We start from the raw sequence: 23,571 nt of genomic DNA on the forward strand, positions 1-23,571 counted from the left end.
TGTCTCCAGCCCAGAAGAAATCAACATTTCCATTTGGATTTTACGAAGAAACCTAACATCCGAGACTTGTCTCTTGCAGCTTGGAACTCAATCATTTCGTTCAGTAGCAGCAGAAACCTTCTCACTAACCAACTGAAAACAAAATTAAACACCATTCTGTGCCTGTGAGACCCCTGACACTACCTACTCATGCTTCTTTTGTCTCATGCACAAAATACACCCAAGGAGACTTCAAAGGCTGATACCAAGTACTAATCTGAGGCACACATTCTCACACCATTGTAGCAAAATCTCTGTATGAGAAACAAGACAGAACACATTTCACTCAAAAACACAGAACTGTTACACTTACCTTGTTCACTTGACATCTAACTCTCCACATTCTCTCAACATCTCATCCTCCTCATCAGTGACTTTGTCTCCCCTCTCACTTGGCATCTTGCTCTCCTTCATTTGGCAACTCAATTGTTACTTCTCATGGTTTTGTGTTCTCCCAGTTAAGCCAGTGTCACACTCTACCCTTCACTCGTCTTGCTATTCTCATTCACTCGGTATCTCAGTCTGCTCTTCACACAGCATCTACCCCTCTCTCCCTCTTCACTTGGCAACTCAATTTTCTCTTGACTCTTCTTCTCACTCTGATCCAACATGCATCTCGATCTCCTTCACTCGACATCTCACGACCTCCTTCACTCAGTGACTCATTCTCCTTCAATCGGTAGCTCACTCCCTGCTTCACGTGGTGTTATCCCCCTCCCCCATCAGTCAAGACCTAAATCTCCACCTTCTCTCATCATTTCACCATCGTCCTTTCCTCAGTGTTTTGTTCTGCCCTTTCATTTGGCATCTTGCTCACCTTCATTCAGCATCACACCTACTCCTCCTCATAAAATCATGCTCTTCCTCTCACTCAGTGTCATACTCTCCACATCATTCATCGCATTGCTATCCTCTTTCACTCGGTATCTCAGTCACCCCTTCACTCGGTATCTTACTCTCTCTTCACTCGGTGACTCATTTTACTCTTGAATATTCTTCTCACTTTCATCCTACATATACCTTGTTCCCCTTCACTTCACATTTCACGACCTCTTTGCTCCATGTCTCCCTCTCTTCCTTCACTCATTATCTTCCTCGCCTTCACTTTGCATCTCACTCCCTCCTTCATTTAGTGTCTCTCTTTCCTTCACCCAGGTGGTCAGTTTCCATCACTCAGCATGTCACATAACCCCTCATTCAGCAATTTGCTCTCCTGCATGTTTTGTTCTTCAACTTCACTCAGTCCCTCGCTCTCCCTCCTCACTTGGTGTTTTGGTCTAATTCAATCAGCATCTCACTTTCCTCCTCTTATGCCATCTTGCTCTCCTTGGTCACTCAGTGTCATAACCTCCACTTCATTCCATGTCTCACTCTCGTCACTCGGTATCTCAGTATCCCCAATACTCAGCATCTTATTCTCTGTTCAATTGGCAACTTATTTTCCTGTTGACTCTTCTTCTCAATCAGTATCATACTCTCCACTTCACTCAACATCGCCCTATCTTCATTCACTCCGTTTCTCATGGTCTCTTCTTCGCTCAGCATCATGCAGTCTCTATTCACTTGGCCACTCACTTTCCCATTGATTTGGCATTTAACTCCCTCCTTCAGTCCATATCTCACTGTCTTCCTTCACTCAGCATCTTGCTGCCCTTCATTTGGCATCTCATTCCCTCTTTCACTTGGTGTCTCATTTTCCTTCATCTGGTTAGTCACTTTCCATTAATCAGCACCTCACGTAACCCCTTAAATCAATGTTTTCCTCTCCTTACTTCATATTTTGCTCTCCCACTTCTCTGTATCTCTCTCCCTCTTCACTGGCATTTCACTCTCCTTCAATTAGCAACTCACTCCTTCCTTTCCTTCTGCAACTCGTTCTCCTACTTCACATATCTCACTTTTTTCCTTCTCTCGGTGTCTCACTGCGCTCTTTCAGTTGGCCTTTCCTTTTCCTCCTCCTCCTCAGTGTCTTTATCCTGCCCTTTCATTTCACATTTCATTCTCCTCCTTTGCTCAGTGTCTCGCTCGCCCCTTTCACATGACGTCTCGCTCTCCTTCAATCGGCGTCTCATTTTTCCCGCTTCATAGCATCTAGCTCACCCTGTTCCCATCGCGTCACATTCCTCTTTACTTGCCACCACTCTCTCCCCATTCACTCATAGGCTTGCTCGTCCTCTTCACCTGACATCCTCTCTCATCAACTCACTTTGCTCTTGACTTGTCTTATCACTCTCTTCCTTCTCATGACATCTCAATCTCCTTCACTCAGCTTTTTATTTCTTTCTTCACTCAGCGATTTCTTCTTCTTCATTAGACGGCCTCTGCTTTTAATCTGAACTCAAACTCTTCCGTTTCCTTTTCATTTTCAAGTTGATTTCATTCTCTTGCTCTTTGTTTTGCTGCAACAATATATCTTTCTTTTGCTGTTGCCTCCCCTTCTTTTTCCTTTGCCATTCCCTTTAATTTAATTTGTTTCATTTGCTAGTGAAATTTAGATATTTCTAACAATTGCAATTCCATTCATAGCAATTGGAAATACTGAGCTCTTGCTACAATTATCTTTTACTCACACAGGTGACTCCAACATGAGCTTTCCTGCAAATTCCAAGTCCTTCACCTTACATACATCTGTAATCCAACCCAAGATACTACTTCCACATCCGGGAACTTGCGGCCACTGAAGGAGCCATTATTATACATGGCACACCCGATTTTCACCAACTCATTGCAACAATTAAAAAGAGAACAACTCTCACTACTCACTATCTTGCAGTCCAATATTCCTAAATCCAAACTGGAAATTGAGATTTTCATCCTGGACAAATCATCAATTTTGTTATGGACCAGAAACTACACTCCCACTTTCACACCAAAATGTAGTGCGGACATAGGCAAGATCCTAATGTTTATACTTATTTAAAGGCAAGTGAAAGGCACTGTATTTCAGACAAAATGCTATTTGTTCATAACTGAGCTTAAAGCAAAACACACTTTATTCTTACAATATAGTTAAAATACAAATGAAAAGAAGAACTGACATAATTAACTCTTCTGAAATACATTCCAAGATAAAGTCTTATTTAACGACTAATCCTCAGCTTTTCTAAGATCTGCAGCATCCTATAAACACAGCCTTTGACAAAGATTCATTTACCAAAATAGTTCTGGATCTCACATGCTGCCTCGCTCCAGTCCAGAAGAAAGGGACAACATGCCCCTCTGGATTTTTAAGAGGGGACCTCTCATTCAAGACTTCACACTAGCAGTCTGGAACTCAATCATTCGGTTCTGGAGCAGCAGTAAGCTTCTCACTAAACAACTGAAAACAAAATTAAACACTATTCTGTGTCTGAGATGTAACTCTCCATGTTCACTTAACATCCTGCTGTTCTCGTTCACTCGCTATTTCAATCTCCCCTTCACTTGGTGTCAGGTGCTCTCTGTTCACTTGGTGACTCACTTTCCTTTTCATTTGTCTTTTCACTCTCCCATTTCGCATGGTGGGTCACTCTCCTTCACTTATTATATCACATCATCCTTCACACAGGATCTTGCTCTCCACTACTTAACATCTCATTCTCTCCATCATGTAGTATCTTCCTCCCCATAACTCGGTATCTCACTCCCTCCTTCACGCAATATGCCTTATTCTCCTTCACTCAGTACTTCACTCTCTGCTTCACATGGTGTATCACTCCCCTTCACTCAGCATCTCAATCTCCACCTTCTCTCGGTACCTCATCTCCACATTCTCTCAACAGCTCGTCATTCTCCATTGCTCAGTGTCTTGTTCATCCCTTTCACTTGGTGTGTTGCTCTTGGCAAATCACTTGTTCGTTCTCTTGGCATTGTATTATCCCAGTCCAGCCAGTGTCACACTTTCCCCTTCACTCATCTTGCTATCACTTTTCACTCGGTACCTCTCTCTCCCCTTCACTCAGCATCTACGTTTCTCTCTGCACTTGACAATTCATTTTGCTATTGACCCTTCTTCTCTCTCTCATCCAACATGCATCTCATTCTACTTCACTTGGAATATCACAAACTCCTTCACTCCGTAACTTGCTCTCTTCCTTCACTCGGTAATTCTGCTCTCCTTAATTCTATATCTCGCTCCATCCTTACCTCAGTGTTTCATTCTCATTGACACAGTAGCTCACTCCCCGCTTCATGTGCTGTGACACTCCCCTTCAGTCAGGACCTCAATCTCCACCTTCTATCATCATTTCACCCTCCTCTGTCCCTCAGTATCAAGATTTCCTTCATTTGACATCTCACTTACTTTGACTCATGGCATTTTGCTCTCCCTCTACTCCATGTCACACTCTCCCCTTCACTCATCGTATTGCTATCCTCTTTCACTCAGCATCTCAGTATCCCCATTACTTGGCATCTTACTCTTTCTGTTCACTTGACGACTTATTATCCTCTTGACTCTCCTTCTCACTGTCAACCCACATGGACCTAGTTTTCGTTCACTCGGCATCTCACTCCCTCCTTCACTCCGTGTCTCACTCTTCTTCAGTCGGTATCTCGCTCACCATCACTGTGTGTCTCATTCCCTCCTTCACTCGGACTCTCCCTTTCCATAACCCAGTTACTCACTTTCCGTCACCCAGTTATTCTCTTTCCGTCACTCAGCATCTCAGACAACCTCTTCATTCAGTGATTTCCTCTCCTGCACTTCACAAGCTTCTCTGTCACATCACTCGGTATCTTGTTCTCCCTCCTCTCTTGATGTTTCGCTCTCCTTATGACATCTTCCCCTGCTTCTTCCCTCAGTGCCATACTATCCAGTTCACTCAACGTCTTGCTATCTTCATTCACTGGGTTTCTCAGTCTTCCCTTTACTAGGAATCTCGCACTGTCTATTTACTTGGCAAATCAATTTCATCTTGTCTCGGCATCTCATTCCCTCTTTCACACCGTGTCTCACTCTCTTCCTTCAGTCAGGGTCTTGCTATCATCCATTCTGCAACTCACTCCCTCCTTCTGTCAGTGTCTCAGTTTCCTTCTCCTGCTGAGTCACTCTCCATCAGTCAGCATCACATATAACACCTTCATTCAACATTTTTCTCTCCATCAATTTACATGTTCTGCTTACACTTGACTCGGAATCTCACTCTGCCTCGATGCTCACATTCAATCAGTTACTCACACCTTCTTTTCCTTCTAGATCTCGCTCTCCTCCATCACACATCTCACTCTTTTCCTTTTCTCAGTGTATCAGTGTGCCCTTTCACTCAGCCTTTCCTTTTCCTTCATCTGTGTCTTGTCCTGCCCTTTCACTTCTCATTTCATTCTCCTCCTTTGCTCAGTGTCTGATTCTCACATTTCACATGGGATCTCGCTCGCCATCAACCAGCATCTTATTTAACCCTCCTCACAGCATCTTCGATGCCCTGTTCCCATCGCGTCACATTCCTCTTGCCACCTCTCTCTCCCCATTCACTCAAGGGCTTGTTCATTCTCTTCACTCAACATCTTCTCTCACCGACTCAATCTCCTCGACTTGTCTTCTTACTCTCTTCCTTCGTATGGCATCTCACTCTCCTTCACTCAACATTTTATTTTCCATCTCCACTCGGTGATTTATTCTTCTTCACTTGATGTCCTCTGCTTTTAATTTTAATTCAAACTCTTCCACTTTGTTTTCATTTTCAAGCTGATTTCATTTTTTTGCTCTTTGTTTTGCTGCAACTATCTCTCTTGCTTTTGCATCTCAGTAACTGGTATCTCAGTAACCCCAATGCTGAGCGTCTTATTCTCTCTGTTCTTGAAGACTTATTTTACACTTGACTCTTCTTCTCACATTCTAAAGGTATCTCATTTTTGTTCACTTCGCATCTCACTCTCACCTTCACTTCGTGTCTCCCTCTTCCGCTTCACTCAGTATCTTGCTCTCCGTCACTATACATCTAGTTCCCTCCTTACTCGGTGTCTCGCTTTCCTTCAACTGGTTAGTCACTTTCTGTCACTCAGCATCTCATGTAACCTCTTCATTCAGCGGTTTCCTTTCCGACACTTCACAACTTTCTCTTCTGCTTCACTCTGTATCTCGTTCTCCCTCCACTCTCAGCATTTCACTCTCCTTCTGACATATTGCTCTCCTCCTTCACTCAGTGTCACTAGCTCCACTTCACTCAATGCCTTGCTATCCTCATTCACTTGGAATCTCAGACTCCCCTTCACTCTGCAAGACACACTCTCCATTCATTTGGCTACTCACTTTCCTCTTCACTCGGCATCTCATTCCATCCTTCACTCCATGTCTCACTCTCTTCCTTCATTCAGGATCTTGCTATCCTTCATTCGGCATCACAGCCTCCTTCACACTGTGCCTCGCTTTCCTTCACCTGGTTAGTCACTCTTCGCACACTGTGCCTCGCTTTCCTTCACCTGGTTAGTCACTCTTCGTCAGTCAACATCTCATGTAATCTCTTTATTCAACTCTCGCTCTCCTCCATCACACATCTCACTCTTTTCCTTTTCTCAGTGTATCAGTGTGCCCTTTCACTCAGCCTTTCCTTTTCCTTCATCTGTGTCTTGTCCTGCCCTTTCACTTCTCATTTCATTCTCCTCCTTTGCTCAGTGTCTCATTCTCACATTTCACATGGCATCTCATTCTCCTTCAATCACTGTCTCAGTTATCCCTCCTCACGGCATCTTCGAAGCACTGTTCCCATCGTGTCACATTCCTCTTTACTTGCCACCTCTCTCTCCCCCATTCACAAGGGCTTGCTCGACCTCTTCACTCAACATCTTCTCTCACCGATTCATTTTCCTCTTGACTTGTCTTCTCATTCTCTTCCTTTGTATGGCATCTCACTCTCCTTCACTCGGCATTTTATTTTCCATCTCCACTCGGTGATTTATTCTTCTTCACCTGATGTCCTCTACTTTTAATTTTAATTCAAACTCTTTCATTTCATTTTCAAGCTGATTTCATTCTCTTGCTCTTTGTTTTGCTGCAACTCTCTCTCTTTCTTTTGCATCTCCTTCTTTTTCCTTTCCCAATCCCTCTAATTCAATTTGTTTCATTTGCTAGTGAAATTTAAATATTTCTAATAATTGTAATTCCATTCCTGGCAAGTGGAAATACTGAGCTCTTGCTATAATTATCTCCATTTTACTCACAAACACAGGCAACTCCAACATCAGCTTTCTTGCCAATTCTAAATTTTTCACCTTACTCATCCTCTGTGACAGCTTCCGTATCCAGGAACTTGCAGCCACTGAAAGAGTCATTATTACCCAAGGTACACCCTATTTTCACCAACTGATTGCAACATTTGAAAAGAGAACACCAACTCTCACAACTCACTATCTTTCAGCCCAATATTCAGAAACCCAAACTGGAATCAATCCTGAACAAATCTTCAATTTTGTTGTGGGCCAGATAAGACATCCCCATTTCACCAAAAATTGTAGTGCGGAGATAGGCTAGATTCTAACTTTTATACTTATTTAAAGGCAAGTGGAAGGCACTGTGTTTCAAATGAAAGTTGATTAGTCCACCACGAAGCTTAGAGCAAAACACACTTTATTCTTACAACACAATTAGAATACAGCTGTTCTAATATCTGCAGCATCCTATGCACACAGCCTTTGACAAAGATGCATTTTGCAAAACAGTTCTGGATCTCACATGCTGCCTCTCTCCAGTCCAAAAGAAAGCAACATGACCCTCTGGATTTTTAAGAAGAAAACTCTCATCTAAGACTTCACTCTCGCAGCTTGGAACTTAATCATTTAGTTCAGAAGCAGCACAAATCTTCTCACTAACCAACTGAAAGCAAATTTAAACACCATCACTACCTACTCATGCTACTTTTGTCTCATTCACAAAATATACCCAAAGAGACTTCAAAGGCTAATATCAAGTGCCAACCTGAGGGAGACATTCTAACACCATTGTGGCAATCTCTCTGCATGAGAAACAGGACAAAACACATTTTGCTCAAAACCGTTACACTCACCATGTTCACTCAACATACCGCTGTTCTCCTTTACTTGCTTTTTCAATCTCCCCTTCACTCGGCATCTCGTACTTTCTATTGATTTGGTGACTCACCTTCCTTTTGACCTATCTCTTCACTCACCCATTTCTCACCACTCTCCTTCATTTATTAATTCACACTGTCCTTCACCCAGGATCTCGCATTCCACTAATCGACACTGCACTCTCTCCATCACTCGGTATCATGCATTCCTTTACTTGGTATCTCACGGTTTCCTTCACTCGGTGTCTCATTCTTCTTCGCTCAGTAGCTCACACCCTGCTTCACATGGTGTGTTACTCTGCTTCACTCATTACCTCAATCTCCACATGTTCTCAACATCTTATCCTCCTCCTTGCTCAGTGTCATGCTCCTTTGCTCAGTGTCTTGCTCTCCCCTTTCTCCAGTCTCCTTCACTTGTTGCTTAACATGGCATCGTGTTCTCCCAGGTCACTCAGTGTCACACTCTCCCCTTCACTTGGTATTTCAGTCTCCCCTTCACTTCGTATCTACCTCTCTTCACTTGGCAATTCATTTTCCTCTTGACTCTTCTTCTCACTCTCATCCAACATGCATCTCGTTCTCCTTCAGTCGGCATCTCACGACCTTCACTCCGTAACTCGTTCTCTTCCTTCACTTGGTATCCTGTTCTCCTTAACTGTGCATCTCACATCATCCTTCACTCTGCGTCTCATTTTTCTTCACTCAGAAGCTCAATCCAGGCTTCATGTGACTCCCCTTCTGTCAGGACCTCAATCTCCAACTTCTCTCATCATTTCACAATTCTCTATCCCTCAGTGTCTTGCTCTCCTTCATTCGGCATCTCACTTACTCCTTCACATGGCATTGTGCTCTCCCTCTGACACAGTGTCACACTCTCCCCTTCACTCACCGTCTTGCTATCCTCTTTCACTTGGTCTCTCAGTATCCCCATTACTCAGTGTCATACTCTCTCTGTTCACCTGGCGCCTTATTCTCCACTTGACTCTTCTTCTCACTCTCATCCTACATGGATCTCATTTTCGTTCACTTGGCATCTAACTCCTTCCTTCACTCGTTTCTTGCTCTTCTCCTTCACTTGGTATCTTGCTCTCCATCACTACGCATCTTATTCCCTCCTTCTCTTCATCTACCGCTTTCTGTCACCCAGTTTGTCACAATATTCCTGAACCCAAACTGGAATCAGAGATCTCCACCCTGGACAAATCATCAATTTTATTGTGATCCAGACAGGACACCACCATCTTCAAACAAAAATGTAGTGAGGAGGTAGGCAAGACCCAAACTTATATATTTAGTTAAAGGTAAGTGTAGGGCATTGTGTTTCAGATGAAATTCGAATGGTCCACCACTAGGCTTAAAGCAAAACACACCTTATTCTTACAACATAGTTCAAATACAAATGAAAAGAAGAACTGGCATAACTAACTCTATTGAAATACATTCCAAGATGACATCTTATTTAACCGCTAATCTTCAGCTGTTCTAGTATCCGAAGCATCCTATAAACACAGCCTTGGTCAAAAATGCGTTTAGCAAAACAGTTCTGGATCACACCTCCTGCCTGTCTCCAGTCCAGAAGAAAGCAACACATGCCCCTTGGATTTTTAAGAGGAAATCTCTTGTCTAAGACTTCATTCTAGCAGTTTGGAACTCAAACACTTAGTGCAGTGTCTGCGGAAACGTTCTTACTAACCAACTAAAAGCAAAAGTAAATACCACTCTGTGACAATCCTGATGCTAACCACTTCATTTGCTGCATTCACAAAATAAACCCAAAGAGACTTCAAAGGCTGATATCAACTGCCTGTCTGAAGAAGACATTCTAACACCATCACGGCAAAATCTCTCTGCAACAGAAACAGAACACATCTCGCTTTAAAGCATAGAACTGTTATACTGACCATGTTCACTTGACATCTCACTCTCCACGTTCATTAAACGTCCCGCTGTTCTCCTTCACTCACTATTTCAATCTCCCCTTCACTCAGCGTATTGTGCTCTCTATACACTTGACTTATTTTCCTTGTGACTGGTGTCTTCTGTCTCCTATTTCACATGGCATCTCACGCTCCTTCACTTGTTATTACACACTATCCTCCACTCAGGATCTCACTCGCTATTTCTTGGTACTTCATTCTCTCCTTCACTTGGTGTCTTTCTCTTCTTTACTCAGCGTCTCACTCTCTCCTTCACTCGGTGTCTCGTTACCCTTCACTCAGTAGCTCACTCCCCTTCAGTCAGCATCTCAATATCCATCTCTCGGTACCTCAATTTCCCCCTTCAACATCTCATCTTCCTCCTTTGCTCAATGTCTTGTTCTCCCCAGTCACTTTGTGCCCTGCTCTCCTTCACTAAACAACACACTTGTTCCTTCTCATGGCCTTGTGTTCTCTCAGTTCACTCAGTGTCACACTCTCCCCTTCACTCGGTATCTCAGTCCACTTTCACTCGGTGTCGACCTCTCACTTGGTGACACATTTTCCATTTGATTCTTCTCACTCTGATCCTACATGTATCACATTCTCCTTCACTCAGCATCTCATTATCTCTTTGCTCCATGTCTTGCTCTCTTCCTTCACTCGATATCTTGCTCTCTTTCACTCTGCATCTCCCTCCCTCCTTCACTTGGTGTCTCGCTTTCCTTCACCCACTTAGTTACTTTCCGTCACTCAGCATCTCATGTAACACCTTCATTCAGCATGCTGCTCTCCTTCACATCTTGCTCTCCCACTTCACTTGGTATCACACTCTCCCTCCTCACTCAGCATTTTGCACTCCTTCAATCAATACCTCACTTTCCTCTTCTTATGCCCTTTTGCTCATCTTGGTCACTCAGTGTCATACTTTCCACTTCATTCCATGTCTCACTCTCATCACTTGCTACCTCAGTATCCCCATTTGCTTGGCATCTTAATCTCTGTTTACTTGGCGAATTATTTTCCTCTTGACTCTTCTTCTCACTCTCATCCAACGTGTTTCTCATTTTCCTTCAATCGGGATCTCACTCACTCCTTCACTCCATGTCTCGCACTTCTCCTTGAACTGGCATCTTGCTCTCCTTCACTCTGTATCCTACCTCCCTCCTTCACTATGTGTTTCACTTTCCTTCACCCAGTTAATGACTTTCCGTCACTCAGCATTTCACATAATCCCTTCGTTCAGTGTTGCCTCACTTGTATTTCAAATCTTGCTCTCCCAGTTCACTCAGTATCTCATCCTCCCTCCTCTCTTGGCATTTTTCTCTCCTTATAACATCTTGTTCTCCTTCTTTACTCAGTGCCATACTCTCCATTTTACTCAATGTCTTGCTCTCCTCATTCAATCAGTTTCTCCTTCACTTGGCACCTCGTGCTCTCTGTCCACTTGGCGACTCATTCCCCTCTTCACTCGGCATCTCACTCCCTCCTTTATCCATGTCTCACGCCCTTCCTTCAGTCGGGGTCTTGCTATACTTTATTCGTCATCTCAGTCCATCCTTCACTGTGTTTTGCTTTCCTTCACCTGATTAGTCACTTTCCATTAGTCAACGTCTCACATAACATCTTCCGTCAACATTTTGATCTCCTTCACTTAACGTCTTGCTCTTCTACTTCACTCAGTATCTCACGCTCCCTCTTCACTCTGCATTTCACTCTCCTTGAGTAAGCAACACTCTTTCCTTTCCTTCTCCATCTCGCTCTTCTCCATCACTTTACATCTCACCCTCTTCCTTTGTGCCTCGCTGTGCCCTTTCACTAGGCCTTTCCCTTCCTCTTTCTCTCAGTGTTTTCTCCTGTCCTTTCACTTGTTTCATTCTCCTCCTTTGCTCAGTGTGTCTCACATGTCACATGGCATCTCGCTCTCCTCCAAGCAGTGTCTCATTTTTTTCTCCTCACAGCATCTTGCTCGCCCTGTTCCCACTGTGTCACATTCTCTTTACTTGCCAGCTCTCTCTTCCCCATTCATGCATGGGCTTGCTCAACCTCTTCACTCGATAACCTCTCTCGCCGGCTCACTTTCCTCTTGAATTGTCTTATCACTCTGTTCCTTTGCATGATGTCTCAGACTCCTTCACTCAGCATTTAGATTTGTTCTCCACTCAGCAATTTATTCTTCTTCACTTGACGTCCTCTGCTTTTAATCTTAACTCAAACTCTTTCATTTCCTTTTCATTCTCAAGCTAATAAGTTACTTTGCTCTTTGTTCCCCTGCAATTATCTTTCTTTTGCTTCTCCTTCTTTCCCCTTTGTCATTCCCTCTAATTCAATTTGCTTCATTTGCTAGTGAATTTTGGAGATCTCTAATAATTGCAATTCCATTTTTGGCTACTGGAAATATTGAGGTCTTGCTACAATTATCTTTTTACTCACAGACAACTCCATCATCAGCTGGCCTGCCAATTCCAAAACTGTGTCCTTATTCACCTTCTGTAAACCATCTTAAGTGATGCCTTCCAATTCCAGGGTCTCTTAGACACCGAAAGAGCCATTACTACACAAGGCACACCTTATTTTCACCAACTGATTGCAACACTTGAAAAGAGAACACCAACTCCCAGCTACTCACTATCTTTTGGTCCAATATTCCAAAACCCAAACTAGAATCAGAGAATTCTATCCTGGACAAATCATCAATATTGTTGTGGACCAGACAAGCACCCCTATCTTTGCAAAAGCTAACTTTTATATCTATTTGAAGGCAAGTAGTTTCAGATGAAATTCAACTGGTCCACTACAAGGCTTAAATCAAAACACATTTTATTCTTACAACATAGTTAAAATACAAATGAAAAGAACTGACATAACTAACTCTATTGAAATACAAACTAGGATAACATCTTTTTTAACCACTAATCCTCAGCTGCTCTGATATCCACAGCATTCTATAAACACAGCATATGACAAAAATGCCTTTAGCAAAACAGTTTTGGATCTCACCTGCTGCCTCTGACCAGTCCAGAAAAAAGCAACAATATACCCCGTTGGATTTTTGAGGAAACTTCTCCTCTAAGACTTCACTATAGCAGCGTAGAACTCAATCATTTAGTTCAGTCACAGCACTGTCTCTGCTATTTCCTCAGCCACCTCCCTCAGAACTTCAGAGGTAGCCTATCTGGGCTAGGAGATCTTCCAATTTTTAGATCTTTAGCTTTTCTAGCACTTTCTCTTTCGTAATGGCTACCATACTCAACTCTGCCCCTGACTCTCCTTAATTGTTGGGATATTACTAATGTCTTCCACTTTGAAGATGTTCCTAAGTGTTCCCTTACTTTAAGATCCCTTATGAAGTCTGGCTCATTACATAGCACTAAGTCCAGAATAGCCTTAATGGGCTCCATCACAAGCTGTTCCAAAAGGCCATCCTGAATGCATTCCATGAATCGCCTTTTCTTGGATCCACCAGCAACATTATTTACCTAGTCTAGCTGCATATTGAAGTCCCCATGATCACCTTGTCCTTGCCTTTCTGTCATGCCCTACCTATTTCCCACTACATCTTGTGCCCCTGGTCCTGACCACTGTTAGGAGGTCTGTACGTAACTCCCACTATGGTTTTTGTTTTGCCTTTGTAGTTCCTCAACTCGAACCACATAGATGCCACATCATCTGACTCTCTGTCATTCAGTGCGATAGACTTAATTTCATGAACAAGGTAACCCCGCCCCCTCTGCCCACCTCCCTGTCTTTTCGATAAGTTGTAAATTCTTGGATGGTTAACTGCCAGTCCTGAACCCCCTGCAACCACATCTCAGTGATGCCTACCACATCATAATCATTCACGAAGATTTGTGCCATAAGTTCATCTACTTCGTTACAAATACTACAAGCATTCAGGCAAAACGACTTAACGCTAAATTTATCATTCTTAAAGGTATTGGAAATTGCAAGATGTCCAAAGTTATTCTTCCTTTTTGCTGCATTCCCAGTCTCCCTCAAGCTTAACCCACCTGTGCAAATACTATCCTGATGCTTATTTTTCCACTTAGCTCCATATTCCCCGTCGCTTTCATTTTCCCTTCCCCCCAACTCAGACGTTTAAAGTCCTACTGATCATGCTATTTATCCTTTTCGCTAGAACACTGGTTCCAGATCAGTTCAGATGGAGACCGTCCCAATGGTACAGATCCCCTGGTTCCAAAACTGATGCCAATGCCCCATGAAATGGAATCCCTCTTCCTCACACAAATCCCTTAGCCACGTGTTTACCTCTCTAACTTTCATATCCCTATGCCAATTGGCACATGGCTCAGGCAGTAATCCGGAGATTATGACCCTTGAGGACTTGTACTTCAATTTCCTTACTAGTGCTTGATAATTCCCAAACAGGTCCTCCCACCCTAGTTTTGCCTATGTTGCTAGTCCCAACGTGGACCACAACTGGATCCCCCCTCTCGCTCCAATATCCTTTCAAGCCGGTCGATGTCCTGTACTCTGGCACGGGGCAGGCAACACACCATACGGGATTCCTGATCCAGCTTGCATAGGATACTATCTGTCCCCCTAATTATAGAATCCCCTCTCACAACTACTTATCTTTTTGCTCTCCCCTCTTGAATGGCCTTCTGCACCATGGTGCCATGATTAGCTGCCTCATCCTGTCAATAGCCCTTTCCCTTATCCTTCTAGGGAGCAAGAATCTCATACCTGTTGGACCTATCTGCCTCACTTACAGTCACACCCTGTTGTCCCTGAACACTTACTGAATTTGAATTACTTAATTTACCAGGTGTGACTGCCTCCTGAAACAAAGTGTCCAGGTTACTCTCCCCCTCTAAGATGTGCCGCAGAGTTTGAAGCTCAGATTCCAAATCATCAATTCTGATCCCACGTTCTTCCAGCAAACAACACTTGCTGCAGATGCGGTCACTGCCATTCACAATGGGATCAACCAGCTCCCTATCATACAGCTACAACACATCACCTGTCCAGCCAAAACTACTTAATTAACTTTTAGCATCATTCACCCTATTATTCAGTGTCTCACTTATTTTCTCTCAACCTTCTTGGTCTCTTTCCCCAGTAGTGTCACACTCTCCCTTTCCCATTTACTCAGCATCTTGGTCAGCCCTTCACTCTTAAACTCACATTCATCACCCCCTCCCAGTGTTTTGCAATTCTACACTCACGCCTTTCATCTGGCATCTCACTTACTCTAATGTCTCATTCTCCCTCTTAACTCTGAATCTCATTTTTCCTGCTTCTCACAGCTCTCTCTGAGTCCACCTTCACTCTGCATCGCACTCTAACCCTTTACTCCAGGTCTTGCTCTCCTTCACTCTGACTCAAGCTCTCTCCATCATATGACACCTCGCTCTAGCCTTCAACCGGGTGTTTCACTCAACTTCTTTGCTCCATGCCTTGCTTTCCCTTCCACCTGGGAAGGGCTTATTCCCAAAATGAGGTCTGGACTATAAATGTCTTCAAGGCAGAGATTGATAAATTCTTGATCTCGCAAGGAATTACGGGCTACGGTGAGAGTGCGGGAAGTGCCGTTGAAATGCCCATCAGTCATGCCTAGGTGGCGGAATGGTCTCAATGGGCCCAATGGCCTTATTTCCACTCCTGTCTTATGTCGATTCTCCTGCTGCTCGGATGTTGCCTGACCTGCTGGGCTTTTCCAGCCCCACACTCCTTCACTCAGCGCCCGCCCCTCATTCACTCTCTCTTCCCCCTTCACGCACTCTCACATTTCCCTGTAATTAGCATCTCAATCGCCCCCCCTTCACTCCAGAATCTCACAACTCAGCCGTGATCTTGCGTCTCACATTTCCCTGTAATTAGCATCTCAATCGCCCCCCATCACTCCAGAATCTCACAACTCAGCCGTGATCTTTTTTGTTCTCTCTCGGTAGTGGGAGAAGCCAAAACCCCGTGACGCACAGAGGAGCGAGGGGCAAGAGAGCCTCGGGCCTTCAGGGGAGCAGGATCCCCCTTCATCCACATCCCAGTAAGTGCGGCTGGGTGTGGGGAATGTGTAGAGTGTCAACACCACTGAATGTTTTGGCGGTCACCACTTGGCGACATTAACCGTCACTCTCTGTGGAACCGCGCGCGCACACTGACGACAGCTGTCCGCCTTCCCGCTCAGCTGCAGCCTCCCGCTCGAGACACCCGCCCATTTGCGACAGTGCTGCCGCGAGGTGGGCGGGGCGTCGTCGCCAAGCTGCCGTCGGTCAGATTGGCCGTGCCGGCCGCCGGCCATCGATGCTGCGACTGCGCGCTCTCGGTGCCGGCTTTAAAGTCGCCGGCGTGTCCGTAACCTGCAGCCGGCCGTTCTGGGACTTTGCTCCGTGTCCCGGCTGCCTCTGCTCGGCCTACCCCTGTTTCCAGTCCCCGCTCAGTCGCAGCGAGCGGGAGCCGCTTTCACCCCGTTCCGACTCGCTCCTCTTAGCCCGGTCACACGTCACCATGGCAGCCCAGAGCATGGCCAAGAGGATGGTCTGGGTGGATCTGGAGGTAACTTTTACCCCAACCCTCACCCCTTTCCCTTCCAACCTGCTAGAGCCATCTGATGGCAAATTAATGTATCCCTGGGGACTAGGAGAGAACTGCCGCTTTGCATCAGCCTCTCCTCACTTTAAACAGCATTTGCAAAATGTTTTCTACAAATGAGGATTTCATTTTAGCCCAGTTGTCAATAATCGTGCTCCTTTTAATTCGTCCAGCTTTTCACTTTGTTTGCTTTTTCTGCATTTTGACCTCACCTAAAGTAGCCCGAATATGGTCGTTTCCAGAGACTACTTTACTACTTTAAATTTTTTTTAACGTCCCGCAATGATTTTGTGACAGGCATGATTTGACAAGGAAACCTAGTTTATGGTTTTAATAGATCCGACCCTAAAGTAAGAAATGTTTTGTGCTATGCGGCGTTTGTACTGTGCCAGAGAGAGATGATGCAAGTTTACCTAATGGTTTTTCTGCAGTGAGCTGCATTATATCTGGCATGGTACTTGCTATTGGATGGTGCACTTTTTGCACAAAAAGTCAGTAACTTGACCATGCAAACTGATCAACTCTTCTTAGTTTAAAGTGTTGGTACTCAGGACCTATACAGGTTTTCTACCTGGATGGGAAATGACGTGTACAGCTAAGAAGCTAGAATTGATGGAATGGAATGAAAAGGGATAGAATTAAATTTCAGTTTGATGGCCTGGGTTCTAGATTATTGTCTCCTTTGGTAGCCCTTTAAGATTATGAATGATTTGTTCCACTCCAGCTAGCTGTGTATGATTGGCAGACTCTGCTGTCTGTAAAGTAGGTGGTGTGTGAAGGAAGGAAGAGTTGGGTCCATGACTTGTGCACCCCTTCATCACTTAGCTTCACTTCTGAGTGTTCCTGATGAAGTCTTTTGTTATGCTTGGTGCCTTCCTGAAAGAGCCACCTTCATTTTAGGTCACTTAAAAGTCAGGATCTCCCATGAGCTGGAGGTTTGATCTCCTTCTTAGAAGCTTTCAGGATATGTGCTTGGAGTATACCCATCTTGTGCAGTCAGTACTGTAGTCATCAGATTGACTATAACTTTAATAGTTGATGTGAAGGCACAAGTCACTTAAGTTTTATGTGGGATGGTGATTTTGGAAACAGGTTCACTTGGGGTTTGTTGATGTGACCAGTTTTAAGTTCCTCAACTAGCCTGTTCTGTGCAGAGCTGTGTCTCCTAACCTGTATAGAAGTGAAGTAACTGATGTATAGAAAACCAGAATAATGTTCTGCCTATTGTAATATGGGGTGTAGCTTTTACAGAAGCTGGCTATTTGCAAATAATATGTTGCAATTAATACTTAACCTCTTTATTGTGGAAGTGCCAGAAAAGTGGGAAAGCTATGTAATAAAACTACAATGTGGTCTGACATTTTGCTTTTATCCCTAAATAGATGACTGGATTGGATATAGAAAAAGATAAAATCATAGAAATGGCATGCATTATAACTGATGCAGATTTGAATATTTTAGCTGAGGTAAGGTTTCTTAAAATTCTGGAAAAGACTATTTTAAATGGTGTATTTTGTATATGTTTTGAAACACTGTCCCTGTTACTTTCTATTAGGGTCCACACTTGATTGTTAACCAACCAAATGAGCTATTGGATGGCATGTCGGAGTGGTGTACAGAACATCATGGAAAGGTATGTGGTTGTTTACTATTTGTTAGACTGTATGCCCACAAAAGCATGAAGTACATTTTAGTTAATTTATGTAGAGAAAACAAAGATGAGAAAATAAGGGTGAATGATTAAGACACCTTTTGTTTTGAATCTGTACCTGAGTTCACGACATAACATACACAAATTGGTGCCAGAGAAATTATTCGCTGATTACTTTTCCTCTGTTCTAAAACTCCCTTTTCACGCAGTAGCACCTTTCTTTTATTTCAACTGATTTCAGTAAATAAAATAAGATTTTTACCTTTTTTTTTGTTTTCTAGTATAATTTCAGTTCCATGTATATCAGATTGTAACAACTTGCCCTGTGGCAAAACAGATCTAACAGCAGTTTCTAGATTGGCATCTGTAACAGTGCCAGAGGTTACTGTCAAATTTACCCTATAGTAATGTCAGTTGCCAGTGGCCTTGCTGTTTATTGTTACAGCAAACAGTGATGCTGAAGTATCCATATAATTGCTATTATTATTGTAAGGGCAGAATTTGCTATTTTCAATTTGGCCAGTTGTTCTGAATTGCATCTACACTGCTCGTAATCTTTACTCACTGGCATCAATTTTTTTTTCCCTGAGAACTTCACTATTTTTTTAAAATTCTTTCTGGGGATGAAGGTGTCTCTGGCTAGGCATTTATTGCCCATCTGTAATTGCCCAGTGGGCAATTGAGTCAACCATGTTGTGGATCTGGAGTTATATGTAGGCCTGACCAGGTGAAGATGGCACTTCTCTGAGGGACATTAGTGAATTGGATGAGTTTTTTTGACAATGGATTCGCAGTCATTACACTCTTAATCCTAAAGATTTTTTGAATTCAAATTTGAATTTTCCAAAATATTGTTTGGGTCTGTGCGTTAATAGTCCTACATTATAATACTACAAGGCCATTGACTCTTGCGCACTACAGGAGATATTGATCATGCCTCCATATATTATTCAAATTAGTGGAAGAAAGAGTAAAGGATGTACTATTTAATGGGCAAAAGAGTCACATGTACAGCATGGAAACAGACCCTTTGGTTCAACTCGTCAATGCCGACCAGATTTCCCAACTCGATCTCGTCCCATCTGCCAGCACCCGGCCCATATCCCTCCAAACGGTTCCTATTCGTATACCCGTCCAGATGCCTTTTTAAATGTTACAATTGTACTGTTGAGTTGAATTTGAAAGTGTGACTCAGTTTAAATTTCTGTGATGCATGTGATTACCACGTTAACAATGTGAAACATATTTTGATCTTCCTTGCAGTCAGGCCTCACACAGGCAGTGCGTGATAGTAAGATCAGCCTGCAGCAAGCAGAATATGAATTTCTGTCTTTTGTACGTCAGCATACGCCACCAGGTCTCTGTCCTCTTGCAGGTATGGAAGATTCAAATAAGATATTGTCTTGTGTCGTCTTAATGCTTAGTGTATAATTACTTGGCGCAGCACAGGTGGATAGGGTGGTGAAGAAGGCACATATTATTATACTTGCCTTCATTAGCTAGGGCGTAGAATGTAGCAGCAAGGAAGTCTTGTTATAGTTGTAAAACGTGGGAACACAGATGGCATACCGTATGCAGTCCTGGTTGTCACGTTTTTTACTTTTTGGAAAGAAGTGGGTGCAGTGAAAAATCAACAAGATGTTGCCTGTGGCCAGCAGTCTCGGTTATGCGAAGAGACTGGATAGGCTGGGTTTATTTTCCTTGGAGCAAAGGTGGCTGAGGCAGGGGTCTGATATATGATGTACAAAATTGAGAGGTGTAGACAGAGTAGATTGAGAATCTCTTCCCCATGGCAGACAATTTCTAAAACCAGAGGGCATACATGAAGGTAAGGAGCAAGTAGTTTCAGAGGAGGTATAAATGAGATTTTCTTCACCCAGAGTGTGGCAGATATATGAAATATGTTGCCTGAGAGTGGTGATTAGATTACTTAGATTAGATTACTTACAGTGTGGAAACAGGCCTTTCGTAAACATTTCCCCAGTACAATTTTGATGGTGGAGGCAGATACTCTAGCCACACTTAAGCCTCTAGATCAGCAATTAAAATGCCCAGGCAATATGGGTCATGGACCAAGTGCAAATAAATCAGTGTAGTTATTGGTTGACATAGAGACCATAGGCCAAAGGAACTGTTTTCCGTGCTCGAAAGACTTTAAATATTTTAAGGAAATTTAATGATTATAGCAAATATTCACTCTCTTTTTTTTAAATTTGATACCTAAAGAAGCAAAGAATCACTGAGAATGGACAAATAAACCAAAAAATGTCACAAATAAGGATTTTTCTTTGGACAAAATTGTACTGGGGAAATGTTTATAACCACCAGTCTGGTCCTAATTGGGTGATCCATATATACTTCTGATGTGTAAACACTAAATATACAATTGCATGAGCTTACAACCTTCAAGATGAGTGAAGACCATTCAGAAGGGGTGAGTATAACAAAATTCATATTCCAAATGCTTATTTCTAGGAAATTCAGTCCATGCTGATAAAAAGTTTCTGGACAAGTATATGCCACAGTTCATGAAGCACTTGCATTACCGAATAATTGATGTTAGCACTATTAAAGAATTGTGCAGGTAAGAAGTTTGCTGTTTTAGTCAAATTTTGACTATTACTGAACAGTAATGATATTGAAATACAATGTGAAAATGAATGAACTTGAGTGCACTGCACTTTTGTATGCTTCTGACTTTTGTTTTGTTGGAGCCCATGGTATCACCACAGCACAGGAGTAAGTTTACTTGACGCATATATCTGCATCTAGGTTGCTATTGTAGGAGACAGACTACTGACAGCCATGGTAATGATAAAATAAACTCCTGTCCATAATTAATATCTATAGGAAAGATGCCGTTAAATTTCAGAGGGTGCAGAAAAGATTTTAAAGTACATTGGCAGGACTGGGAGGTTTGAATTGCAGGGAAAAGCTGAATAGGGTGGGCCTGTTTTCCGTGGAGTGTGAGAGGTTAAGGCATGACCTTTTGTAGAGAATTATAAAACCATGAGGGACATGGATAGGGGAATAACGAAGACCTTTTCTCCTTGAATGGGAGAGTCCAAATGAAGAGGGCAGATTTTTGAGGTGAGGGGAAAAATCATAAAGGGTCTGAGGCATGACTTTCATGCAGAGGGTGGTGCATGTATGGAATGAGCTGCCAGAGGAGATGAAGGTGGGTACAATTATAACATTTAAAAGGCATCTGGATGGGTATATGAATTGGAAAGGCTAGAGGAATATGGGCCAAATGTTGGCAAATGGGACTAAGTCAGATTGGAATGTTTGGTCGGCATGGACAAGTTGGACCAAAGGATCTGTTTCCATGCTGTGTGACTTGATAATATGAAGGCTTGATCTTGGTTTCTTGCAGTTTCTATTATCATTTAGCCATTTCACTTGCAATTTTCTAAGCTCAATGAGAAGCTTAACTACTGAGAAAAATCCTCTATCCCATTCTATTGTGACATCAAAAATAATCCTTGCTAACTGATCTCAATTTTCAGAGTAGTGTTGATACTTAAGCCTTTTTGTTTTCCCCCAAGCTATCAATTTCTAAGAGCTATAGTTTGGTTCCAAAATGTACTTTCATCATTGATGCTGTCCTTATATTAAATTCCACCCCCCACCCCCCCCCAATCTGTCAGCCTAATAAGTCATAAGAGTAAATGTTCTTTGTTTTGGTGTTTTTAGACGCTGGTATCCAGATGAATATGAAGACGCACCAAAGAAGAAGGCATCACATCGGTGAGTAATGCCTGCTATTGCTAACTATATTTTTGAACATTCAAAATGAGCTGTTTATTAAATCCTTTTTATCATGGAACTTTTTAAAATATAGATTAGATATGGGATTCTGTAAATGCTTTTTTTCAACCCCTTGAAGCTATCTACTCTTGATTCTTAACCGCTGTAAATATAACATCTGGGCAGTATTTTTTCCAATGTAAGTGAAATTTTGCCAATGCCAGAAATCCAACTAGCACTGAAAATGCTTGAAAAACTCAGCAGGTCTCATTGCAGCAACTGTGGACCTCTCTGAAGGAGAGTCACATCAGACTCAACATTAATTCTGTTTCTCTCTCCACAGATGCTGTTGAAGTTTTGTCAGCATTTGCTATAATGCTCATCCTTTTTCAGTTTCTTGACTTTCTACATAACTGTTTCTATTTGGCTGTATCTTTACCTGTCCAGAAGAAGGCTGCACAAATTTCTTGTATGAAAAGATCTTTGTGGTGTTATTGATCTGGTCCCTCAGAACTTTTTTAAAATGTAGTTGAAATTAGGCAAACTTGGACAGTGTAGAAGTAGAACACAGAATGAATGTCTTTTGAACAGATAAAGACAACATCAAACTTTGCTGCCATGTCCACAATCATGATCTAGACTACTCAATCAAGGAACAAATTTGTCTTTTATTGACCATCATCTTTGAGAATTGTACTGACATCTCCGAAAGTATGATCCAACAGAACCGTTTTACCTTTTTGCTGAGAACACTATCCAAGTGCATAATTTTGCAAGTTTTTGTCATTTTTGTTACACAAGCTAACTGTAATCCTTAAATTGTATCATCTTTCAGAGCACTAAATGACATCCGTGAGAGCATCAAAGAACTACGGTTTTACAGGACACATATATTTAAAGAAACTAAAGCAGATGAGAAGAAAAGAAAAACTCATCTAGAAAATGGTGACAATAACCAGCAAGAGAGCTAGAACTAAAGGATTGGCTGACATCTGGAAAGCTCATCCAGAAAATTCTATGCCTGTTTACATTTTTTTGCTTCCAGTCAAGTGTTGGACACTTGAAAATGAGCTCTTTTGTGACATGTAGTGGTTAAAAGCAGTATCTAAATTTCTTTCTGTTGTGTTTAGCCCTTTTTAGTTGGACTTCAATCAAATTTGTAATAAAGCCAGTCAAGGCTTCATTTTGTTTCTTGCAGTTGGAGTCTTTGGCCTATGGATCAACACAACAGCATTATTTTAGAACCCCGCTGCTTTTTTTATTTCACATTTTTCCCATTTAAATGCATAATAAATCTGACCATTTTCTGCTTCAATTTCTAATTCAGATTTCAATTTCAATATCTTTGGAGTGGTTGATTTACAATTATTTGCAATTTAGAATTTATTACTGCATATGATGTGACTACCTTGTTTCTCTGTTGCTGATTTCAACTTGCCAGAAACTAGTTTAACATTTAATCATGTGTTGAAATAGTGTACATAGCATTTATGAATTGAGCAGTTCTGATTTGACTAACAAATACTGTAAACACTCTGTAAACCCCTTCATTATCCTCAACTTTGTTAGCACATTGCATGAAATTTAAAAATTAAACCTTGAAAATGCACTATTTTTATTCAAAATAAACCCTGCCTGTTACAGCAAAAGGTCATGT

General features: G+C 42.4%; 1 protein-coding gene across 1 annotated transcript; it reads left to right on the forward strand.

The window, feature by feature from the left end:
- Positions 1-16,089: 16,089 nt before the first annotated feature.
- smfn (small fragment nuclease) lies at positions 16,090-23,563 on the forward strand. The gene is made up of 7 exons (XM_043676769.1): positions 16,090-16,477; positions 17,896-17,979; positions 18,069-18,146; positions 19,428-19,539; positions 20,640-20,748; positions 21,861-21,914; positions 22,750-23,563. The coding sequence occupies exons 1-7, from the start codon at positions 16,226-16,228 to the stop codon at positions 22,883-22,885; spliced, it is 825 nt and encodes a 274-aa protein (XP_043532704.1). The 5' UTR covers positions 16,090-16,225; the 3' UTR covers positions 22,886-23,563.
- The last annotated feature ends 8 nt before the right edge of the window (positions 23,564-23,571 follow it).

This window comes from Chiloscyllium plagiosum, chromosome 35, assembly GCF_004010195.1.
Source record: "Chiloscyllium plagiosum isolate BGI_BamShark_2017 chromosome 35, ASM401019v2, whole genome shotgun sequence".
NCBI classification, from domain to species: Eukaryota; Metazoa; Chordata; class Chondrichthyes; order Orectolobiformes; family Hemiscylliidae; genus Chiloscyllium; species Chiloscyllium plagiosum.

Excerpts from the sequence above, each read along its gene's own strand:
- smfn (XM_043676769.1), top strand. The coding sequence starts at position 16,226 with ATGCTGCGACTGCGCGCTCTCGGTGCCGGCTTTAAAGTCGCCGGCGTG. Across the intron at positions 20,749-21,860 it reads ACTATTAAAGAATTGTGCAG|ACGCTGGTATCCAGATGAAT; the intron begins GTAAGAAGTTTG and ends TGGTGTTTTTAG. Across the intron at positions 21,915-22,749 it reads AAGAAGAAGGCATCACATCG|AGCACTAAATGACATCCGTG; the intron begins GTGAGTAATGCC and ends ATCATCTTTCAG.